Below are 22,517 nucleotides of genomic sequence, written 5' to 3' on the forward strand. Positions count from 1 at the left end.
ACATTTGCTATACTTTAAAAGACTATCCTCAAATGTCAGGCTGTGTCCTCTAAGAAAATACTGCGTATTCTTTTAAAATGGAGAGAGCTGCTTACTTTTCTTTCTGTGACAGCAAAGTTAGATAATTTTGTAATGGAACACAATGAGTGTTAAAGAAATGGCTATAGGATGTCAGAAGTTTTCATAACTTTTATAACACAACAACATTTAAATACCTGTAAATGAACTGTGCAAATATTTTAAAACATATCAGCAGTTAGGAAAGCGCAAATGTAAATCTGTAATTTATGTAACTATGAAGTGTGATAAAAACAAAGATTTAATAGGATCAAAGCAAAGACACTTTACTTGATGATCCCTAAATGATAAATATTTGCAGAAACTCAATTTCCACTCATTATCGATTGCGTGCTATATAGTTTAATCAATAAAACCGTATGTCTCTGATTGGGTAATAGCCGAGGAGGTCCACCTGAAACAGACTTGAAGGGACGATTGTGTGAATGGGCAGCCATGATGACAGTATTGATAGACCTTTCGGCCGCTAGACCGCCTTAAGTATACTGACAGGGGAGGATCCTGGTATGAATGCAGAGGGAAATGCGACTTATATCTTGAGACGGAGAGATGGGGTGCCCGGCCTTGACATAGCTGGCAGAGGACCTGTATAAATATCCAGGGGATGACTTGTGGGGTACCACACAGCTCTTGGTCACAGTCAAGGGGTGAACAGAGGATAGCAGCAAACGTGATCTTGATGGAGGGATAGAGTAAGGGCGGAACAGAAGGGGGGCGAGTTGTTTCAACCTTTCACAGGCCACTGTTTGTAGGTATTCAGGAAACTGTATACGAGGTAAGTACAAGGCTGCACTTGAAATGTACGTTTTGGAGAAAAAAAATTAAAACTGCATTAAAAAACCTGCAAGTTTTGTTGCTATTTCAATGGAAAACCAAATGATGCATTGCTGATAGGGATTTGAAGGGTACTGGTAAAAGCAGGGGCGTAACACATGCCCCTGCATCCCCCGCAGTGCCGGGGGGCATCCGAGCTGCAGGGGGCCCCCTCAGCACTGTACTCACACCGGAGAGCTCCGGATTAAATCCGAAGCGGGGGCCCCTCTGTGTACCTTGCAGGGGGGCCCCTTCAACTTTCGTTACGCCACTGGGTAAAAGGTAGTAATGTGTTTTGAGGGTTCATGGAAGGGTAGCAATAAGCAGTAGCAATGTATTTTTAGGGTACAGGGAAGATTAACGTTAAGCAGTAGCGCAGAGTTTTTAGGGTTCAGACAAGGGTAGCGTTAAGGGGTAGTAAGAGATTTTTAGGGTTCTGGGATGGTTAGAGTTAAGGGGTATTAAGAGGTGTTTAGGTTAAAGGGATGGGTAGTTTTAAAGGGTAGTAAGGGTAAGAGTAGAAAGGAATTTTTCGGGTTCAGAGAAGGGTAGCAGTAAGGAGTGGTAAGAGGTTTTTAGGGAATAGGAATGGCAGTATTAAGGCGTAGGATGGATTTTTAGGGTTCAGGGATGGGTAGCATTAAGGTGTAGAGTAAGAGGTTTCTAAAGTTCAGAGAAGTGTAGAGTTAAGAGGTAGCAAGGAATGTTGGGTTCAGAGAAGGGCAGTTTTACGAGGTAATAACGTGTTTTTAGGGTTCATGAATGGGTAGTTATAAGGGGTAGAAAGCGGTTTTTAGGCTTCAGGGGTAATTTTTTGGACGATGGGATAAAGCATGGGGGTATATATAGCATAGTAGTCGGCACCCAATATATATTTGTTTCCTTGGTTGGCCAATTTCTGAAGTCCTTCACAGGAAGCCAGGGCAAAGATGTTGTGGAAGAGTGGGAATACCCAATTCTTTTTGTTTAATTTGTAGGTATTTTTTTTACAGGTAATTACATTAGGAATGGGGTATGGTGAAACACTCGCAAATATACTTAAACTGTCGCGCAGCTCCCCATACATAGCAGAACACTTGGATGATGAAGATGAACCTATTAGAGGCCCCAGAGAAATACATGATCACTTCACCCAATTCTACACCTCATTATATTCTTCCAAACCACCGCCGGTCGATTCCGAGCTCACTGCATAATTAGACTCTTTGGAGCTTTTATGACTCAGTAACGCCCACAGAGACTGTTTAGACGAGCCTTTTACCATAGAAGACATAACACAAGTGATAAACAGCCTTCCTGTTGATAAAGCTCCAGGCCTCGACGGCCTTACGACTGGCTTTTATAAAACATACGCCTCGCTCTTCGCCCCTCATCTCATGGAGATGTACGCTGAATTTTTAGAGAACGGCATACTCCCCCCAACTACACGGGAAGCAGTCATTTTAACTCTCCTCTAACCAGGTAAACCCCCAAATAAGTGCGACTCGTACAGACCCCTTTCCCTTATCAACATTGACAATAAAATGTATGCGAAACTTCTCGCAAGCCGCCTGCAGCCCGTATTACCATTCATAGCTAGGTCGGACCAATCTGGGTTTATACTGGGGCACTCTACTTCACATAATCAAAGAACATTTTTCTCCATCATACACCAACTGGACCCCCAAATCCCCACCTTGGCGGCGTTTCTTGACGCCACCAAGGCTTTTGACTCACTTGAATGGCCATACCTCTTTACCATTCTTACCAGACTGGGATTAAGCCCTCTATTCATAAAACAGATCAAACTTTTGTATTCCAGCCCCACAGCCAGGCTATGTGCAAATGAAATGACGTTGGCCACATTCGCCATTACCCGCGGCACCAGACAGGGGTGCCGTTTGTCGCCCCTCCTGTTTGCCATCGCTATGGAATCCCTCGCGGCTAGGATAAGACAACACCATAAAATACGGGTTCTTGACTTCACCTCCAGAGATGTAATAACTTTGTTATATGCAGATGACATCACTCTATACCTTAGAGATCCATTAGATAACCTAAACCCAGTCCTCCGCAAACTCACCAAATTCAGAGGTATCTCTGGTGTTCACATTAATTGGTCCAAATCCTATTTACAGCCGCTCACTAACATAACTGTTCCCTTTGAATTAGACTATCCTATACACTGGGCAGACAGACCGGTTCGATATTTAGGCATATGGCTCAGCACCAAAACTCAAGAACTTTGGGACATGAACTTTGGCCGTATACTAACATGGTTGGAAGAGAAGAGAGTCATCTGGTCTAAACTCCCCATCTCTCTTGCAGGACGCCTCGCTATCACTAAAATGATTGTCTTACCTAAATTGCTATATTTATTTGTCAATTTAACGCTGCTACTCACACCGTCATTCATGAACAAGCTTCGATCTCTACTGATCTCACTCGTATGGGCTGGTAAACAACCCCGAATATCCTGTGAAGTTATCATGCTCCCAATGAGCCAAGGCGGACTGGGCGCACCCGATCTTGCCTTATATGCTTTCTGTGCACAGGCACAATTTCTCCACCACTGGATCTTCCCCACCTCCTTTCAATCTCATGTGGCGGTGGAAACAGACATTGAGGACCCGGTGCCCTTAGCGGTAGCTCTCTACCGTCCCCATAAATGCCTAAACACTACTCTAAATACTGCAGAAACACTACGCTGGGCCTGGGATCGACTCCGTCTGAGAGCGGGACACCCAATCTTATATGCACCCTCTATTGCACTTGCTCACAACCCACTGCTGCCCATACTGCAAGACAAAGGAAATTCCTCATGTGCGCACAATTTAGGTTGGGACACCTTCGCTGAGCTTTATCCCAACAACCAATTAATTACTCCTCCTGAGCCAGCCCCTGGAAACAACTCCAGTTTTTCTGATCTATTGTTATATTATAGTATCAGAAGCACATGCCGCAAAATCCATGCTACATTTCCCTCCCCTCCAGCTCCACATATTATAGTATCAGAAGCACATGCCACAAAATCCATGCTACATTTCCCTCCCCTCCGGCTCCACTTCCGGCCTTAGAGTCAGTACTCACAAACCCTTGACCCAGCAAACTTATCACTCGCCTATATAGGTCCATGCAATGCTCATTCCCAATCAATCATCCGAAGGCCCTGGCGAGCTGGAATGAGGAGCTGGAAGACATTATTAGAGACAAAAAATGGTAGTTTTGTTGTGGGCAACAGGAAATGCTTTTGCCCAACTATAAATTACGCCTTATACACTTCAAATATCTGCACCGTATTTATAGACCCCGATACAGCTTAAACGTGTGGTTATACGCCCGGATGCAATCTGCTGGCGATGCGCCATGCCCAACGCCACATTCCTTCATATGGCCTGGTACTGGCCGGGGGTGGGGAAGTTTTGGACATAAATATTTAACAACATAAATGATGCTTTGGGTACTAACATGATACCATCACCCAAAGTAGCACTGCTGGGATATGTTAAGGAGGCCCAGATTTGCCACCGCAGACTGCTCGCCATGCTACTGCTGCTAGCTAAGTGCAGGGTCGTGATGCATTGGAGTAAACGCAGACCACTTGATAGCAAAACCTGGGTCTTAGATGTCACATTTTGCCAGGAGCAACTGAGCACATATTGGGAACTGCTACCACAAAGCGTCCAGGCCCAAAGACATATGGGGACCATTTTTAGCCTGGCTAGCTGCCCGAAACACAACTCCTACCCCTGGAGCTTCGCCTGTTCGCGACAGTGATCAAACTCCAACTAATACGTAACGTGATATCCTAAGAAGTACCTATTATACCGGCAACTTCTCACTACTTATGTAGAGCCCTTACACCTAACAACATTATACAAAGTACGATCTTATAAAATATTGCTTCTCACTGTTTAAACTGTAAATATCAAGCTATTTATGTCCGGATTATATTGCCTCTGCTATGGTTTTTGTTTTATATGTTTTATTAGAACTGTTCTTCTCCTTGTAATATTCTGATATGTATGTAGGTAAAGTGTTTTTCTGTAATTTCTAAATGCCAATAAACAATAATAAAAAAAAAGGATGGGGTATGGTGGAGGGTTTGGCACGGTGGGGGATATTGCTTCACATTTTATGGGATTTTCTGCATTTGTTGACAGCAAGTCCAGATATTGGCTGTGTGGCAGAATGTGCTCAACCATTATGTATTTGCAATTTTTGGGTCATTTGCCTGTCGTTGGTGAGCTAAGGGAGGAGGCAGAAGAGATTTTGGAGCAGCATACATATGTATGTTCTAGACCCAGCCTACCATGTACCATTTTCGTTAAAAGAATCTGGGTAAGATGGAGGCTCAAGCAGTATATAGGATACCTAAAATTTTACTTCAATTGTTGTTTCACATTCTGAAGTTGATCATCGAAGGAGGATGCATAGTAACTGTCTAGGAATGATTACCCCAATATAAATTTTTTGGTTAATATTCTGTAGTTGATGCTGTGGTTAGAGGCACTCATGTTTTCTGATTTTGAAGCAGGTAAAAAGAGGAACTGAGATGCTCTTGCCGATGTACCATGTAGGCCAAACAGGGACCCGCGAGACCCAACGTCAGGGAAAAGACAGGTCGCCTCTAGAGATAGCCCCCGCTCTACCTCCTTGGTAGTTTGCCACGAGCAGCCAGGTTTATCTTCAAGGCAAATGTGTAAAGTATTTGCAATTACGCTCAAAGCAATGCAACTTGTAATACAGTTATCAGGCAGTTCGTTATGCGAAACTAATGCAATGCGGAACACATATATCCGGCAGTTCAGTATAATGCAATGTGTAATACGACAATCCGGCAGATCGTGATGCAGGACTAAGACAATGCGTAACACATCTATCAGGCATTTCGTTATGCAAACCTTGTGCAATGGGCAATATGACAAAACAGGCAGTCCGTTGTGCAGAAATAAAGCGATGCGTTATACAATCATCAGATACACCGCTATGCAGAAGTAATGCAATACGTAAGTTACTCCAGCACCATTCACGGTGCCTCCAGCGGTCTCTCCGCCACACGTGCTGGCTTGCGGTTAGTCTCCGGCCACAGTTGCCCCCCCCCCCACATGGGTAAGATAGAAACACAGCAAATGCAGCTTCGCACTCAGGCCCCGGTGCTCAATCCGAGCCAAAGCAGAGGCTCGAGATGCGGGACAGAGAGAGAGGCAGAGAGCGTCTCCCTCAGAGCACGCGCCCCGCCCCAGGAGTCGACACACGTTACCTGGGGGGCGCAAACTCACTCTCCTCTGCTCATCCAGCAACTTGGGCCTCCGATACACTCTCTGAATTTCCGGGCAATTGGAAGATCTCAGGCTGCACAATACACCCGCACTCAGAATGAATAAGACTCACAGAAACTCCAGGTGCATGATAACCAGACAACTCCTCACAAGGGTCTCAGGCTGCGCACGGCACACGCACGCAGCGTCGCTGAGACACAGTTGATCTTCTGGTGCCCACGATCACAAGGCACAGCTTGCGCAGGTCTCAGGTGGTAGAAAACACACGCACACAGCGTCGCTGAGACAGACTTTATCCTCCAGTGCCCCAGATCACAGGGCACCTCCAGCGAGGATCTCAGACTGCGAACAGCACACCGCGTCGCTGAGACACACTTGCTCTTCTGGTGTGCACGATCACGGGCCAATCCACACGAGTCTCTGGTTGCCCCCAAGTACACGCACACTGCGTCACTGAGACTTACTTGGCTCCCCGATACACATGTTCACAGGACGATCCTCTCGAAGGACTAGACAGAGCACACGGACACCGTGTATCTGAGTCTCGTTTGGAACTCCAGGTGCCCAAGATCACAGAGCACAACTTGCAAAGGCCTCAGGCTAGACAGAAAACGCACCCACAGCATATCTGAGAGTCTTCTCCTGAAACTTTTGTGTTCCTGTGTTTCCAAACAGGGAGCCAGATCACCTCGGGACGTTGGGATAGTTACTTCAGGACACAGCAAAGTCCTTCAAGCAGGGGGACACAGCACACAGCAAAGTCCCTACAGCCTTTCCTTGGTTGAAACAGCAAATTGCAGGCCAGCCCCAGATCACACTGCAAGAGCAGTCCTATCCAGCAGTCTCCCCAGTTATTTCTTCCTTGGCAAAGGTTCCTCTTGATCCACGAAGTAGCTCCAGTCTTGTTCACACTTGATCAAGCCATTCTCCAAAGTTCAGGGGCTTCAGCTCGCATGGTTATACCCCTCAATGGCTTTGAAGTCTTTGTGTTACAGGGGGCACTGACCGCTGTTCAAACCAGTTCTGGGTGCCTCCCTACCAGTGACACCTTCTCCCTTTGATTAGCGGGGTCTGGATTCTCAATCACTCAGCAGGAGATGGGACAATTGTTTTATAGCACCAGCCCAGGCCTCTTCACCTCTAGGCCTACTCATCCCCCTACACTCCAGATGCAGGTCAGTCCGTGCTGTCTCACCTCCTCCCCTGGATCAAGACATTCCCCAGATCCTATCGCTTTCAAATCCAGCCAGTCAATCCACAACCAGGGAGACACACACAGAAATGTTTAAAGCACAAAAACCCAGCCACTTCTAAAAGAGTGGCTTACAAACACATAATGCAAAAACCATCTTCATAAAAAGATGTTATTGCAGAGTGAGTTCAGGCATACTAAACTTCACCTTTCCATCTTAAGCCTTTTGGAAGATAGGCTGGAAAACACATTACACAGCCTTCCCATTCTATTCCAATGGACAAGATAGCATTTCAGCAATGAAAACGAAATGGAGATTATTTCACTGCCAGGACATGGTACACACCTTGGTACATGTCCCAACTTTCACATGCACTGCACTCTGTCCAGGGGGTACCCTAGACCTACCATAGGGGTGCTTGATTTATATGGAAAGGGAAGGGCAGAGTTATGTAAGTGCGTGCACTTACCAAAACAACATGGCAGTTTAAGAAAGGCGCGCAGGCCCTGCAATGGCAGGCCTTAGTTCCCTTTCCAAGGCTACTTGAGCAGGTGACACAATAAGTGCTGCAGGCCCACCAGTAACATTTGCATTACTAGCCTTGGCACACATAGTGCACCTCACTAGGGACTTTACTAGTAAAGCAAACATACCAATTAAGGACAACCAATCACCATTACATTTTACACAGGTAGCAATTGCACTTTGACACTGTTTAGCAGTGCAAAGTGTCCAGAGCATCTAAGGTGGCAACACATGTCGAAAAAAGGTCTAGGGGAAAAGCAAAAAGTTTAGGGAACTTTAGCCAAAAAGGGCCAAGTCCCACAACATTCATATAAACTGAGCTCTGGAAGGGAAAGTTAAGTGTGTAAGAGAGTGTGTGTATGTGTCTATAAGAGTGTATGTGTGTTGGCCTAATACCACTTGCTTTGCTTTTGTCAACATTTCTGGAAGTTGTGATAAATTGGGTTATTGGTTGAAGGGGGTGAGAACCCTTCTCAAGGAACAACCACAATCCTTGTCAGGGTGAACCACAAAAGTCACTGTATTAACCTCTGTCTAACCCTCTGCTAGCTTGGCACAAATTAGTCAGGTTTAACTTTGGGGCATTGTGTAAAGTATTTATGCAGCACACAAACAGCAATAAAGTGAAGCCACAACACAACAAATATACCGCACCAATCTAGAATAGAATAAAATGTACAAAATAAAATGATACCATAACAACAAAAATCCAGGCAGCCGAACCAGAGATTTGCAATCACAAAAATGTACGTAAATATAGCTCGGTAAAAAGCACAAAGTAGCAACTGGCGGTATTTGGTCGCTCTGGACTGGGACACAAGTTCAGGCTGGAGCAAAGGCCGGGCACTGGACCAAGTTCGGCCTGTTAGGAGTTGTACCTTATGTACTTGGTGCAAGGTCTGCGTGGTGTTGCTTTGCGAGGCTTTGCATCGGTTCCGATTAAGCTTTTGGCTGTGTGGCAAGTCTATGCGGTGCTTTGCGCCGATTCCGATGAAGCTTTCAGCTGTGTGGTGAAGCTTTGCATCACTTTGTGTCAGTTTGGATGAGTTTTCAGGGGTGCAGCAAGGCTTTGCACCACATGGTGTCAGTTCCGATGAAGGTCTCAGCTGGGCGGAGAGGCTTTGCAAGACTTTGCAGGGTTTTGTGTCGCTGCATTGTTCCGATGAAGCTTTCAGCTGTGCGGCAAGGCTTTGTGTTGGATTTGATGGAACCTTCATGTAGGTGAGAAAGAGTTCTCTCTGATGCCAGCCAAGGGTCCAGGACCAGGGGAGGCACCTCTTAGGGATCAAGGACTCAATCCAGCAGAGGCCAGAAGGGCTCAGGCAGGCCCAGTCTAGCAGGTCAGCTGGACAGTTGCATGTAGGCCTCTGGTGCTTGTTGTGTCCCTGTAGTTCAGAACAGGAGGCCAGCCAGCTAATCCTTAAAGTCACTCTGGTGATCCTGGGTTCAAGGAGCAGGTCCAGGCTTCCTTCCTCAGGTATCACAACAGCACACCAATCCTGACAGGAGAACAGTCCTTCCAACAGCAGGGCAGCACAGCAGGCTTTTTTCTGAGTCTTCTACAGCTCCAGAAGTGAACTGATGAGTGGCTGAAGGAGTCTAATGTTCATTCTTGGTACAAGCCTTTGAAGTGGTGGGTAACTCCCTATACTACCACCAACTATGGGTCTGAATAAAATCTTCCTCTCCCCCGTTAAGGCTCCAAGTAGTCTGGAATGACAAATACTGGTGCAATGCTCCTTTGGGTGAGTGCTTGGGGAAGCCCTCTAAAATGTAAGTGGGGCAGGGAACAGCCCCATCCCCACCATCCTGGCAGGATGGCCCATCCTGCCAAGACCTAATCCCCCCTTGTCTAACTGTCTGGAAGGAATACATAAAGGCCAACAGCTCAGCTTATCCCCATCAGGTGGCCTAGGATACTAACAGAAGGCACACATATTAGGAAAAGAAAATGGCAACTTTCTAAAATTGGCATTTTCAGAATTTTGATGTAACATCTGACTTTACCATTAAAGAGGGGTTTAAATTACAATTAATTTGAGTGTAAATATATGTTGCTATCTGCTCACAAACGTAAGTTATCATTTATTAAGTGTAATAAGCTAATCCAATGTTATCCTATGAGATAGATAGGCCTTGCAATAGTGAAAAACTACTTTAGTCATTTTTCATTACCAGGACATGCTAAACTTAAGCCCACATGTCCTACTTCTTAAATACAATGCATCAAGCCCTATGTGCCTTTAGGGCCTTCCTTAGGTGTGAAGTATGTGTATGAAAAGGGAAGGTTTAGGTGTGGCAAAAGTTTTATTTTACCAGGTAGAAATGGCAGCTTAAAACTTAACTACAGTCTACTTAGGTGGGTGGCGCAGTGAGTGTTACAGGCCTACTAGTAGCATGTAATTTACTAGCCCAGAGTATGTGGAGAACCGTTTACTAGGGCCTTACAAGTAAATTTAATGTGCCACTTAAATGTAAGCCAATTATACCATGGTTTAGGCAGAGCGTGCACACACTTTAGCACTGGTTAGCAGTGGTAAAGTGCACATAGTCCTGAAGCCAACAAAAACAAATTCAGCAAAACAGGTAGGATGAATGCAAAAAGGGTGTTAATTTTAACAGAAGTGTTTTTGGTGGCCACATATTATTTTGTTTCCGTGCTGGCCAGTGAGCTCTCAGGTGGGTGAAGTGGTAGCAGAGTTGGAGACCCACTACTTGTGTTATACGTGCCCCTAGGGATATCTTTGCCAGTGGGGATTTGGGTAAGGTGACATATAGGGAACTTCTAGCCTCTGAGGGGCTAGCCATGATGAGTTGGATGTTTTATCATTGACTCTATGGGCCATGTTGAACATGGACCAAGGCAGGTAGATTTCAGAGCAAAAGACTGTACAAGATAATCTCTGATAAGTCCTACAACAATCCATTTCATTAATTTACTGCAGTGCCCAAGCTTAACCGTGTTCCCGTTTGAATGTAGGAAGAGCAGCAGATTTTTATTCAACTGAATGGAATCCAAAAACCTGAGACCATCATGAAACTGGCTACCTTTATGAAAGCCACTAGTTATGCACAGGCTGCGGTCAACGCCTCTGAATTCTTTAAGTTTAAGGGGAAGTAAAATGCGGTATGGCGTAAGAACAAAGCACTAGAAATGAAGACGTGCTCACACTAATCCATGGGGAAAAAATGACTCTTCTTGATGGCAGATATCTGGAGTAGGCAATCTTTGTTGACAAAGGAGAGAGAGAGGGAAAAGCCATAGGAAAGGTGCAAGGTGACCAGCTGCTGTAGCATAACACACACTTTCTGATATTAATCACCTTCCAAAGAGCCTGCATGAGAACAGAGAACCTTTTCCAAAAAATAAATACATAAAACCAAATTGAGCCACAGTTCATCCATGATGGCTTCTGCTTTACCAGGCCCAGATAATAGTTTTCAATCCTAGGCCTCAGGCCTCCAATAAATCAAATGTTAATAATAATATTAACCAAAGTATAGCAAACCCACGATTCTAGGGCTCTATACACAATGGCACAAGCAGCAATACCACTGACGTTGTCACTGTCAGAAAGCCCACATTTCCAGAAGAACAAGCACATTGCAAAACATCTCCATTGCTCTAAGGCTGCTAACTCAATGGCACCTACGGGGAGACGAGCTTTCTGAGGGGAAGCTCTTCCATTGGAGCAGAGGACCCCTGCCTTACTTAAATGCCCCCAAGAACATGAAAATAAAATTCATTACCATTTTATTTTTCATGCCCTGTCCTTAACAGAGCGTCGGGACGGGCCGGGCCGCTGCTGTGTGACAGCAGCAGGGAGGAGGTCGGCTGTGTATGCCTAAAGTGCGTATGTCTTTTTGGCCAGCCGTCTAGCGATGGTCAGCCAAACATGGGCACTTCAAACATCTATAAGACAGCTGGGCTAGAGCACGAGCATGCCTCCAGAGCACTGTGGAGGGCCGAGTGAGGCCGCACCCTCCACTCAGGGCACTGCTCTCATGCTGGTTACAGCAGCTCCCTGATTGGTCAAGGGAGGTTCCTGGAGGCCAGGCTGCAGAAGCAACAAGGACGTCCGGAGCAAGGAGGTCCTGTCGAGTAAGGTGAGTGTTTTAAAAACATTTTTTTTATATGTGCACGCACATGAGTGCCTGCCTCCCCTCCCTGTCGATGCCAGGCGCCACTGGCTATCAGGAGAAAAATAGTTTATGCAGTGGCGCATAATGCGACGCAAGTAGCCCCTGTATGCCTCTTGAGAAGGTCCACTCCTGCCCTGTGCCTATGTCAAGTCTCTGTAAGTTTGGATTTTTGCCTCAGGAAATATGACAATCATGCTTGTCCATTGAGTGACTACTATGTAACCACTTGAAACCTTTGAGCATGGCTCTGTGACAAAAACTGGCAAACAAATTGCACTGCTCTTTTTGAGAATCACTACTGTCCCCTCACTTGCTCACCTAGCATTTATTTATCACGGCAGGGTCAGTGCCTAGAGAGGTCCTGACTAAACCAACTGGGCCTATTTCCTTCAAAGGGAGACTAGTCCTCCTCAACTGCGTCCTGCGCTCAATCCACGTGGGTGCTGGGTGCATGTTCACTCCGCAAGTATGAGTGAGGGTGGAGTGTGTTGTGCATTAATGTAAGGCGACACAATCCATTTTGGAGTTTCAGCTTAAAGTTGGCTGATGAAAAGCATAGTGGAAGTGAACCTGCTCATGCTATTTTTAGATGGAGGAAAGGCTCTATGAAGTGAGCCCGGCTCCAGAAGCTGAAAGGTAAGGGGTGTTAATGGCCATCCACAAGGGACCCACGTCTGGGCATACCCTGCCAACTTAGGGCAAACAAAGCAAACACAAGGAGATGATGGGCAGAACGCTGAAACTGTTCAGACACTCACCCCCAGTCACAGATCTGGCTTGAATCCATAATCATTCTTTAGCTCACTGTTTGAATAATACAACATTCCGTCCATCATCAGTTCTTTTTACATTTGTCACCCTGTGTGGGAAGGTATACCCAGATGTGGGTCCCGTGCTTGCTACGCCATTAGATTAAAGCTAGCCTCGCTGATAAGGGGTATTACCCCGAAACCGGTTCCAAGAGGCCAGTTTCTAGTCCAGGGAAGACCTGGAATGGCCGTTTGGGCTGGACATGTCCCCTCTGGAACAGGGGAAAGACTGATTTGCATTTGGCTGGGTCTAAACTAGAATGGCGTGGCATGCAAAAAAAAAAGATGGATTTATCCAGATCTGTGACTGGGGGGTGAATGTTTGATTAACTCAGCATTTCGTCCATCGTCTGTATTTTTTGCATGGTTCTTCATTGTAAACATCAATTATAGACAATTAGGCAGAGAATAGGGCAGAAGCTGGCACCCCGCGTGATTTGTCAGATAATCGGACACCTATTAAATTATTTGCTGGGGTGTGGGGGGGGGGGGGGCAATTTATTAAAATTACATGTATCAAGTTCCAAATAGTTTTCCACTGTTGCTGTGCACAACTTTTACAGAACGTTATGGACAGATCGAAATGCAAAGGTGGATTCATCAGTACGTACTTCACCTGAGAATAGACAAGTGGAGATACTTGAAGGCTCCCTGTTTCGCATCCCTCCACACTGGACTCGTTTCGAGGCAGGTAGAATGTCGCCATAAAACAGTTATTATGTTTAGCATTGATTAATTACACATAGTTCTCAACATCCCGGTGAAATCAAACAACCAAATACTGTAAATGGCTTGCACCAGGGGATATGACGGGTGGTTTTTGTTGCGTCCAACAAAGGAAGAAATTTAGTACACGTGCTAGGAGATGGCAATACATTTTCCACATTCCTTTATCTGTATATTGTTGGAATTTGTTAGTAAGATTGTACTCAAAAGTAAAACGAATTTGCCAACTGACAGTTTTTTAGTTGCAGGTTTTATTGGGTAGGTCATATTCTTTTAAAGCCTATAAGCAGTTAAAGATGCTGGAAGGAACTTGTAGTCTTTTCATGCATGGCTTTGTACAAGAGGTTGAATCCTTGAGGAATCTGGGTCTAGGTATGCTCAACATTTGGACAAAATAAAATCTTCAAAGACTATTTGATCCATGACATAGTCTGTCGCTGATGACCTTGTGACCTTGGCCTAATGAGACTCTTCAATATTCTCTCACCTCTAGGATATGGTACACAGAAGTAATAAAGAAGAGTATTATCAATGGTTGAGGTGCTATGTGAGCTTATTGGAATGCAATTCAGAGAAAGAATTTTGAATTTTGTGTCTGGCCAAGAACCAGCATGAACACTTTGAGTCACACCCGTGTATCTACAAGGAAATATTGGCCTGTAGGAGTAGATCTGTACCACTACCAGGCAACAGACCTGCCTTGCGGTGGAAGCAGTTAGAAAGTATTTGAAAAGATGTTGTATGGAAATGTGGTGTGTGAGACTGAAAGAAGCTTCCTTTGCCCCCCCATTCAGCAGTGCGTGTAGAAGCGTCACCACCATTAGCAGCACATGGTTGACACAGCAGTTATTAGCTATGACAGCAGTACACGTTCAAGCCTTTTCATCTCTTCAGGGACTGCTTCGGCCCCATCACCAGTTTCACCAAAGGCCAGAGCTCTTATTTGAAAACACTTCTGTAAACTTAGGCGCCCGTCTACCTCATACTAAGCAGGACTAATATCAACACTAAGACGGCTGGAAAGGCAACAGTCCAGGAGTACATGGATGCAATGGACAACCTGTGGCATGAATCTGTCATTTGGTCAGACAATTCTTTGACTTAACATTTCCTTCAGAAAATAAGATTCCATGGCTCTAACCTCCTTTAAGCCCGTCTGAAATAACAAAATAATGATGGCTATGATTCTAGTTTTAGACATGCTCCCCATCAATGCAAGTTATGAGGGGTGGAGCTGAATGTGCCTGAAGGTGGCAACATCTGGAGGTCAATCCTGGTCTTTCCATGACCTGCTGGAAACTGTGTGCACATAGAAATCAATTATAGGGAAGTGGACCAAGCACTATGGAGCCCTCAACAGCTAGAGTCTTGAAGCAATAGAGGTCTCTCTTCATCTGCCAAACCGTGCACAATCCCGAGCATGATAATACGGATGGCTGATACCTCGCTCAAGATGGCCGCAGCGAGCTGTGTGACACTGATAAAGCAGTAATTGAGACTAACAAGCTGGAGGCGGAAGAAGTGACAATCCGCAATAACGAGGAAAGTGGAGTGAGGAGTCTTGATCTGTATGGAATCCCAACCAGAGCAGGCTTTTAAACACATTGTGTATAAGCAATAGGTGGGCTGCACCGGTTTATTTTGATGCAAAGCAGATAACATTTTGAGGAAAATGTGCACAATGGCTAATAAAAAACACAACAATTAAAGAGTATAGCTGTGTTAAAATGGAGATGTAGCAATATCCAAAACAAAGGAATATATTTGGTCCTGCAAAGTGATGCTAAGTAAAGTTTTTTAACTTGTACAAAATCACATTTGTCCTTGAATGGAACTATAACTTATCTACACATCTCTATATGAGACAAATGTAAAGAACTGTGATGAAAAATGGAACATGAAGATATTGATATAAAAGAAAGAAAACAGAGTTACTAGTTACACATGTGAAATTAAAGATCTAGAATGTTAGGATAAAATTGCTTGCTGCTGAATGTTTTCTAATTGGAGAGAACAGAAGATGATACATGTGCAATAGGCTATATGATGGAATACGTGAAAGCACATTTTTCGTTCAACCCATATAGGTCAGCATTAACTTCCGCCAATCCATTCTCTGTAAAATGATTAGTCACCAATGCCTGCCACCAGCACACGAGTATGTACCTCTGTAGCAACCACATGAAAGTGATTTGTTGTGAACACTACATAGTTCTCATATAGAATCGTTTATGTTCCAGGTTTGCTTTGCTTGCAATTCTATTAGTATCTGTATTACAAAGTGTGCGATTCCTTCTCCAGATAAGCTGCTGATAAACATAGATGCTTCCAGTGTGGCAGACATTTATGCTTTCAGTTTTTGTATTCACAATGGAACTTTTCATTGTAGGCTGCCTTCTTACTTGATTATGTACATTGTAACGCACATGTCATCATAGCAGCTCTCTATGAGTGCTCAAGTCTAATATGGCTGTGTCCTTCAACGTATGTATGGGGAGTTAAGTTTACATATATGAGGCTGTGATAGTTTAGACTACGGAGATATCAATATCTCAAACTCGGATTTGATTTTAAAACATTAGAACAGGTCAGTGGCTTGATCCTAATAAAAAACAATGTTTGACCACTGATTATGAGAGGTCTTCATGCTAGAGATTATCACAAGAAGTCAAGCTGCTGGGCTGACTCCTAATCCAGACACTGCTCTTAATCCGAGAGATAAATCAGAAGACCCAGCCGCAGGAGCTGGGAGCAGCCCTGCTGGGACTCCTGGGAACCTGTCTTGTCATGGGAGCCAGACTTGCTGTTTCAAAAGGGATGCTGTGAGATCCATTCCAAATGCTTGACAGGCAGACATGCTAGCTAATGTTTTAGCCTAATAAATTAGTGTAGGGTTCAGAATTAGCATTAGGGTCTAGGATGTTATCTAACTTGCAAACTTACTTGGAAAGTTTTTATTGTTTGCGATAATAGTAACAGTATTAAGTGCAATATTATTCCATGTGACCATTCATTTCATTTGCACAAGATCAAGACTTTTAAAATAAACTTTTAAAAATACAAGTCCCAATTTCTTAGTGCAATGTTTGAGTGTTTAGATTGCAAGAAAAACAAACTGTTCCGATTACCACTGTGTCCCTGAACTTGTTTAACAGGACTGCTGATAAGAAACCTGAAAACACAGCATGTGCAAAGAATAGCTTGGCTTGGTGGGCTCATGTTAAGAATGTGGTCCATTGGGCATCTCTAACTCAGCGTGTACACTGAACTGAGTTCCTGCATTGTGAGGCTCCAGAATTCATATCAGGATGAAGGTAAGAATATAAAGAAGCACTCTTGAAAGTCACTGTCTATATAGATGAGCAATAGTAGATAACATTTATTTATTGATTCCCAGATCCTACTATGTTATACAACATCATTCCATGCCACAATAAAATGGAGGCATTTTAATACAGTTTATCTTATAACTTTGCTCCTCCTCTCCCTTCGCCTGAGCTGAACCTCTGGGCTCCACGGACTGATTCTAAAAGTACATGGATGGAATTATCAGTTTCAAACTGCATCGCCTCAGAGAAGGAGGTGGCTTCGAACGCGCTATGGTAGGCCGAAGCGCGATCCGCGCGCATGCATGCCTGAGGAAACGCAGATATTTCTTCCGCCAATTCAATGGCGCACTTCAGGGCTGAAACAAAAGACAATACAAGAGCATAAGTAGGTACAGGTACTGAAATAGCTGAGGCTACTGTTATTCACAATGTTTAAATAGTGTTACTATTGATTACTAAAGTGGGAGATCACATGATAGGATTTGTGGAATGCTTGTGAAAATAGGGTCATGGTAACAATTCCAATGGATAATTTATGTGCACTTTAATACACAGGTCTTCCAGTTTTATCAGGAACTCCTTTTAAATTACATGACACCCTTAAAGTATTTTTTTCAGAACAAATATGCATATGTGCACGCTTTGCGCAATGCCATTGTATGATCGAAAAACTGGATAGTATTAAACAAACAATGTATATAGAACATGTGACTTTACCAATCAAATATGTAATTGTGTATGTAGTGGCCCAACTATCAGATGAAATTAGATGAGATTAACAATTTACTTACCTTTGTTGATGCACTTTGTTTGGATGCTCTAATAGCAGATTCCTTACCCTTAGACTATCCTAAGGTGCCAGACAGGTATCTGGAGAGTTTCAACCACAAGTGTTCCCACGCACCGACAGGCGGAGGTGTGCTGCTCCGCACTTGCTCCATACCGCCCTGGAAGTGACAGAAGGGAACCCTTGCACACAGATGGTAGTTTCTTGCTTCTTTTCTTTCCTGCACCCTCAGATGTGGACTGTACAACAATTGTGGGCAATATTGTACTGTTCTCTAACTTGGAACCTTTTTAGATGTTAAAGAGGCCACAGCGCAGAATGGCGAGGTGGGAGGGCAGTGAAAAGGCATGAAAAGGCATCACAACCGTAGGAAGGAACGCCATCCAGTTCCCTAATGCCACCTTTTGCAGAAAGAAGGAAGTGTAGGGATTCTTTTTAAATCAGAGTCTTCTTTTTCCTTTAAGAGGCTGAACCCATCAAACAGCAAGCCCATTTAGAATGCCAACGCAAAGCCTGAAATTCCAGTCAACCACATCCACGCATGTCTTTGAAGCACAATGTTGCTGCTAACAGTCCTGCAAAATCAATATGTACTATCAAAGCCTGCATGGATGACATAGTTTGCTGCATCCTGTCCATCATGTATTGTGTTGACCAAAGCAGCTCTAAAGTACTCTGGGACCGCTGGCAAGATCTCACTGGCCTTGTCTCAAAGAGCATGAGTGTACCATCTAACAAACCACAATTATAGATCCAAATGTTAGACTTGCAGATGAGAATATTCTCAAGCCAAAAGTGGACATCCTTCTGAATTTCCTATCTAGAGCAGTTAACGCACAGGAACTGGGATGAACCTTACCAGTAGAGGCCTGTACCATCAAACTCGCTGATGTAGGGTGCTTCTTAGTTAGGAATTCTGGATACTGGGAGAAGACTATGTCGCCAGTCTATTGGCCAACTCATAGATGAGCAAGGACAGGGCTTGGACCATATAGTCATCAGGGAATCAGTGAGGGCATCATCAAATGGCAGCAATGGTCTTACGGTGTTTGTATCTCAGTGGAGGGTAACTACAGATCTAACATCTCAGCTGTCCACTGGACCACCACCAGAAACAAAGTACAATCTTCTTTTGGTGCCCCAAATGACAAACCATCCTCTGTCTCAGGGGAAGCATTTAGCCTACTAGCGTTTGCAAAATCCAGGGACACTGTATCATCAGTATAGTGGGGGGGTAAATTATCACCCTCCTCATTATCAGTGTCCTAGAGGACCCTGTGAGTTTTTGAACAGGGTCATAGTCAAACCCAAAAAGAGTGGAGCATGCACTGCAGTAAAGGTGCTTGGTTACAGTCAGGCTGCATAATAACCAGCTGTGCCTTCATATCGTAAGGCAACATTAGCCGAGCTCCGATTTTGATTCTGAAACAAACATCGCCTTTGGCACTGGGTTTTCCATTGACAACGGTCAAGTTGAGCTAACATGGATCTTGAGGCCTGTGTGGAAGCCTGTACCAGAGTCGGTATTGGCCCGCGAATGGGTTCCAAAATGACAGTAATTTGACTGTAGGCCTCTGAGACTCCATTGAGAAAAAAGGTGAATCCGAGGAATACGGGATCTCATTAAAAGATATGCAGCATAGCCTCCATGCAGGCCACTATCTCCTCTGGGGTTGACAATAGTCCAGGGAACTCTGGGCATGTTGGGACCAGCTGAGGAATCGGTTTTGAAACTGGGAATTTTCAGGGGAGTGTGAGGTTTATCTTGATGTCCTCTCATTTTCTCTATCGAACTAGAGTGGCAGGATAGTGTCTAGTCTTGCTTCATCTATCTATGTTTGTGCTTGGACTTTGACTTAACCAAATGCTAAGTGGGAAGAGGATCGTTCAAAGGGAGTCCTGTGACAGGGACTAAGATCTTGTGCTCCGACCACAACCTCCTCTCATGGTTGGACATGTAGAGTTTCTTTTCCCAGTCCCAAATCACATTGGGGTGCATAAGGACACACAAGTTGAATGAAAGAGTCGTAAATGGCGCCCAGGCACCAAACACACCCTTGTGTGGATCCATGGCTGACATCTGCTTCCTGCAATCTTGGCACAGCTTGAAGCCTGTAGTTTTTGGAGGGGATATAATTCCCTAACACACTGTCTGAAAGGTTTGGGAATTTGGCGGTACACAGCAAAGTAGGGAGTGAAGCTCCAGATCCTGGAAGGCATAGAAAGAGAGGAAATGATATCAGCGTGCTGGGGTGGCCTTATGTGCAGCTTCTTTCCATTACTTCCAAGACGGTATGGATCCAATGCAGAGACACACACTGCCACCTGCCAGGGCGCAGTAGCATTGCTGTTGAAGTCCTCGAGCACTATTCTGGTGCCTGGGGATAATCTCAAGGTCAGGAATCTGTGATTAATGGTTTCCCACAAAAGTATAAGGTTTCCACTGTTTGGTCACATTACTTCCATCCGGTGCTAGGATTCTGCAAGAGATGGGGCTAATGTTGCTGCCTATAAAGTAGGCCAGAGCTCTCAATCTTGTGTGTCCGAACAGCATAACTCCACTGGCAGAAAGGAGGCTTTCAAAAACAACAGCAATGTTAATATTTGCCATCAGGTAAACAAAAATGATTCTTCTAGTTGTTTTCTGTCCAACACTTGACACTAACTGCCATAGGCTGTCTAAGGTGTACAAGGGGCCTCTTCTCTTGACCTACACCGGAGGCTGGCATAGAGTTATCACCCTGAGGGCGTCAGTGTCTTAGTATGAACCTCTACTACCCCTGTGCCCAGTTAACCCATATCGTACACTTTCTGCAAGTGTTAGCAACTGGTGATCCAGACAAATGGCTGGGCACAAAACCTAGGGAAGGGCGGTGACCACAAATCTTCTTGTTTGGACAGTTCTTCTCTTACCCTACAGTAATACTAGACTTGATACGTGTTTGGATCTATTGCAGAATGGAGCCAGAACTTCCAAGACACTTTTGTGCACCACAAAATTGTACGTTTGTAAGAAAATGGGATCTCTACGTTGGTTCAGATCTCCAGCCCACCCAATAACTCTGGTGACATGGGTTTAATGAACGGGATCTAACTATTTAGATGGGGGGTGGGGGGATCTCAGACAGCCATTCCTCCCAGCTGGCCTCGGTCAAAAGGTTTGTGGGAATTATGTTTGCTGTTTGTCCTGTCAGCTCATCAGAGGGAGGTGCAGTGGTGTGGTGTGGTGTTGTGTTGCATGTATTCAGTGTTGTCCATCAACTGGAGCATTTTGGCCATCAGTTTAAATGGCTGCAATTTATTTTTCAATGAGTAAAAAAGCCAGGACGTGAACAAGGCCCTGAACGGATATCTACACCCTCACTCTGTGGGGGAGAGGGCAGGGGGCTAAATTGGATTGTCGTTTTAATAAACACAAGGACAGGTTTAACCTAGAGCTTCAGGCAAATATCAATAAAAAAAGCAACAATATAACACAAGGAAGAACAGAACCAGCTGACATAACAGCGCTCAGAAATGACAATGAAATACTTCACAGTTTACAACCATTCTGTTGGCTAGGAAGCTCAGTTTGGGCCCCTAAATTACGAATGCTACAATAGCAGCTACTGCTAAAACAATAACAACATACAGGGGGAAGGAAAAAACGTTACATTGTCCGATGCCTATCTTTAATAGAAAGAAAACACTTTGCTGCATCTAATAATGATATTGCTTTATATGGCGTTTGCTTTACAAAGCGTTTCCCTAAGAAAGCACCAAAATCTGCCATAAACCATCACGTTGAAAGGCACATACAACAAAGAAAACAAATTACCAATACGAAGGAACATAAACAGAGCTCAATATGATACCATTAATGATCACATTTGTGGTCATCATCATGGTATATTTTAACAGCCTCAGAGCTTTTTGTCAAGAATTGCCACCTTTTGTGAAGGTGTGCATCTTAGTTCTAATTTACATTATTTTACGAACTGCCAGCTGCAACTTTTCCAGAATTATGTAGATGATTAGGCCATTTCGATGACGATGGCAAATTGATTGCCCGAAATTAGACTATGCAGAGGTACTGATGAGTGGGTAATAGGGGTGCAATGCCAAGTCCCAGAATTACTTGACATTTCCAAATAATTTTTTTGTGTTAACAAACCCAGGCTTTGCACAATACTTGTGAGGATGAAGCACTTCTCTCTGATGAGACAAATGCCTTGCTCCAGCATTCCCGGGCCTGATAAACACCGCATGCTAAAGATTCGGGCATTTTCGGTTGGACTGGGGGATAGGTCCAGCTCCTCTACTGAAATGGAGTGAAATAAACAATTTTTCTTAGGGACATAGAATAAACATCTGAACATGATATCCGAATCTAGTTCTCCAATGTAGGGCTGTGCAAGCAAATAGGACGTGTAATGCCACAAATGATGTGCTGCAGTAAAACATGCATCCAACGTATATCAAGAAAGACTTGGGGATGAGGCGCATTTCTTCTTTTATGGACAACCAATGTCTTGATGATCTCGAACCCTTTAGGCTGTATTCAACCATAAATGTTTGTCAATACAGTTGGAGGTATTGCTTAATTTGTAATGATTACAAAATATAGTAAGTGCTGGGCCCTTCTCAGGAGGTGCCTGCAGCTTCCTCCCACCCATTGCCCCTGACAGCACTGCCAGCGACAGTACCAACACAACTACCAACCATTACACTCCTATAAGTGCGACAGCTAGGACTACTCCAGCCCACCCACAGCTCTTAGCATTGACTGGGCGGCAGCTATGATACATTTATAATGTATATTGTATTATTAACCACTCTGTTGTGTTCATCTCAAAATTAGACAAACAGCGCCA

The 22,517-nt window shown here is 44.4% G+C and overlaps 1 protein-coding gene across 4 annotated transcripts in view; it reads right to left on the minus strand.

Annotated features, from left to right (window-relative positions):
• Nucleotides 1-15,157: 15,157 nt before the first annotated feature.
• LOC146823047 (uncharacterized) overlaps nucleotides 15,158-22,517 on the minus strand; it is a 230,421-nt gene continuing 223,061 nt past the window's right edge. For all 4 annotated transcript variants that reach the window (XM_085607251.1, XM_085607250.1, XM_085607253.1 and 1 more), the window contains one exon: nucleotides 15,158-17,233. In XM_085607251.1, coding sequence (XP_085463377.1) covers nucleotides 17,013-17,233 — 221 coding nt within the window. In that variant the 3' untranslated portion in view covers nucleotides 15,158-17,012. The remainder of the gene's footprint in view (nucleotides 17,234-22,517) is intronic.

This window comes from Triturus cristatus, chromosome 5_2 (genome assembly GCF_964204655.1).
Source record: "Triturus cristatus chromosome 5_2, aTriCri1.1, whole genome shotgun sequence".
NCBI classification, from domain to species: Eukaryota; Metazoa; Chordata; class Amphibia; order Caudata; family Salamandridae; genus Triturus; species Triturus cristatus.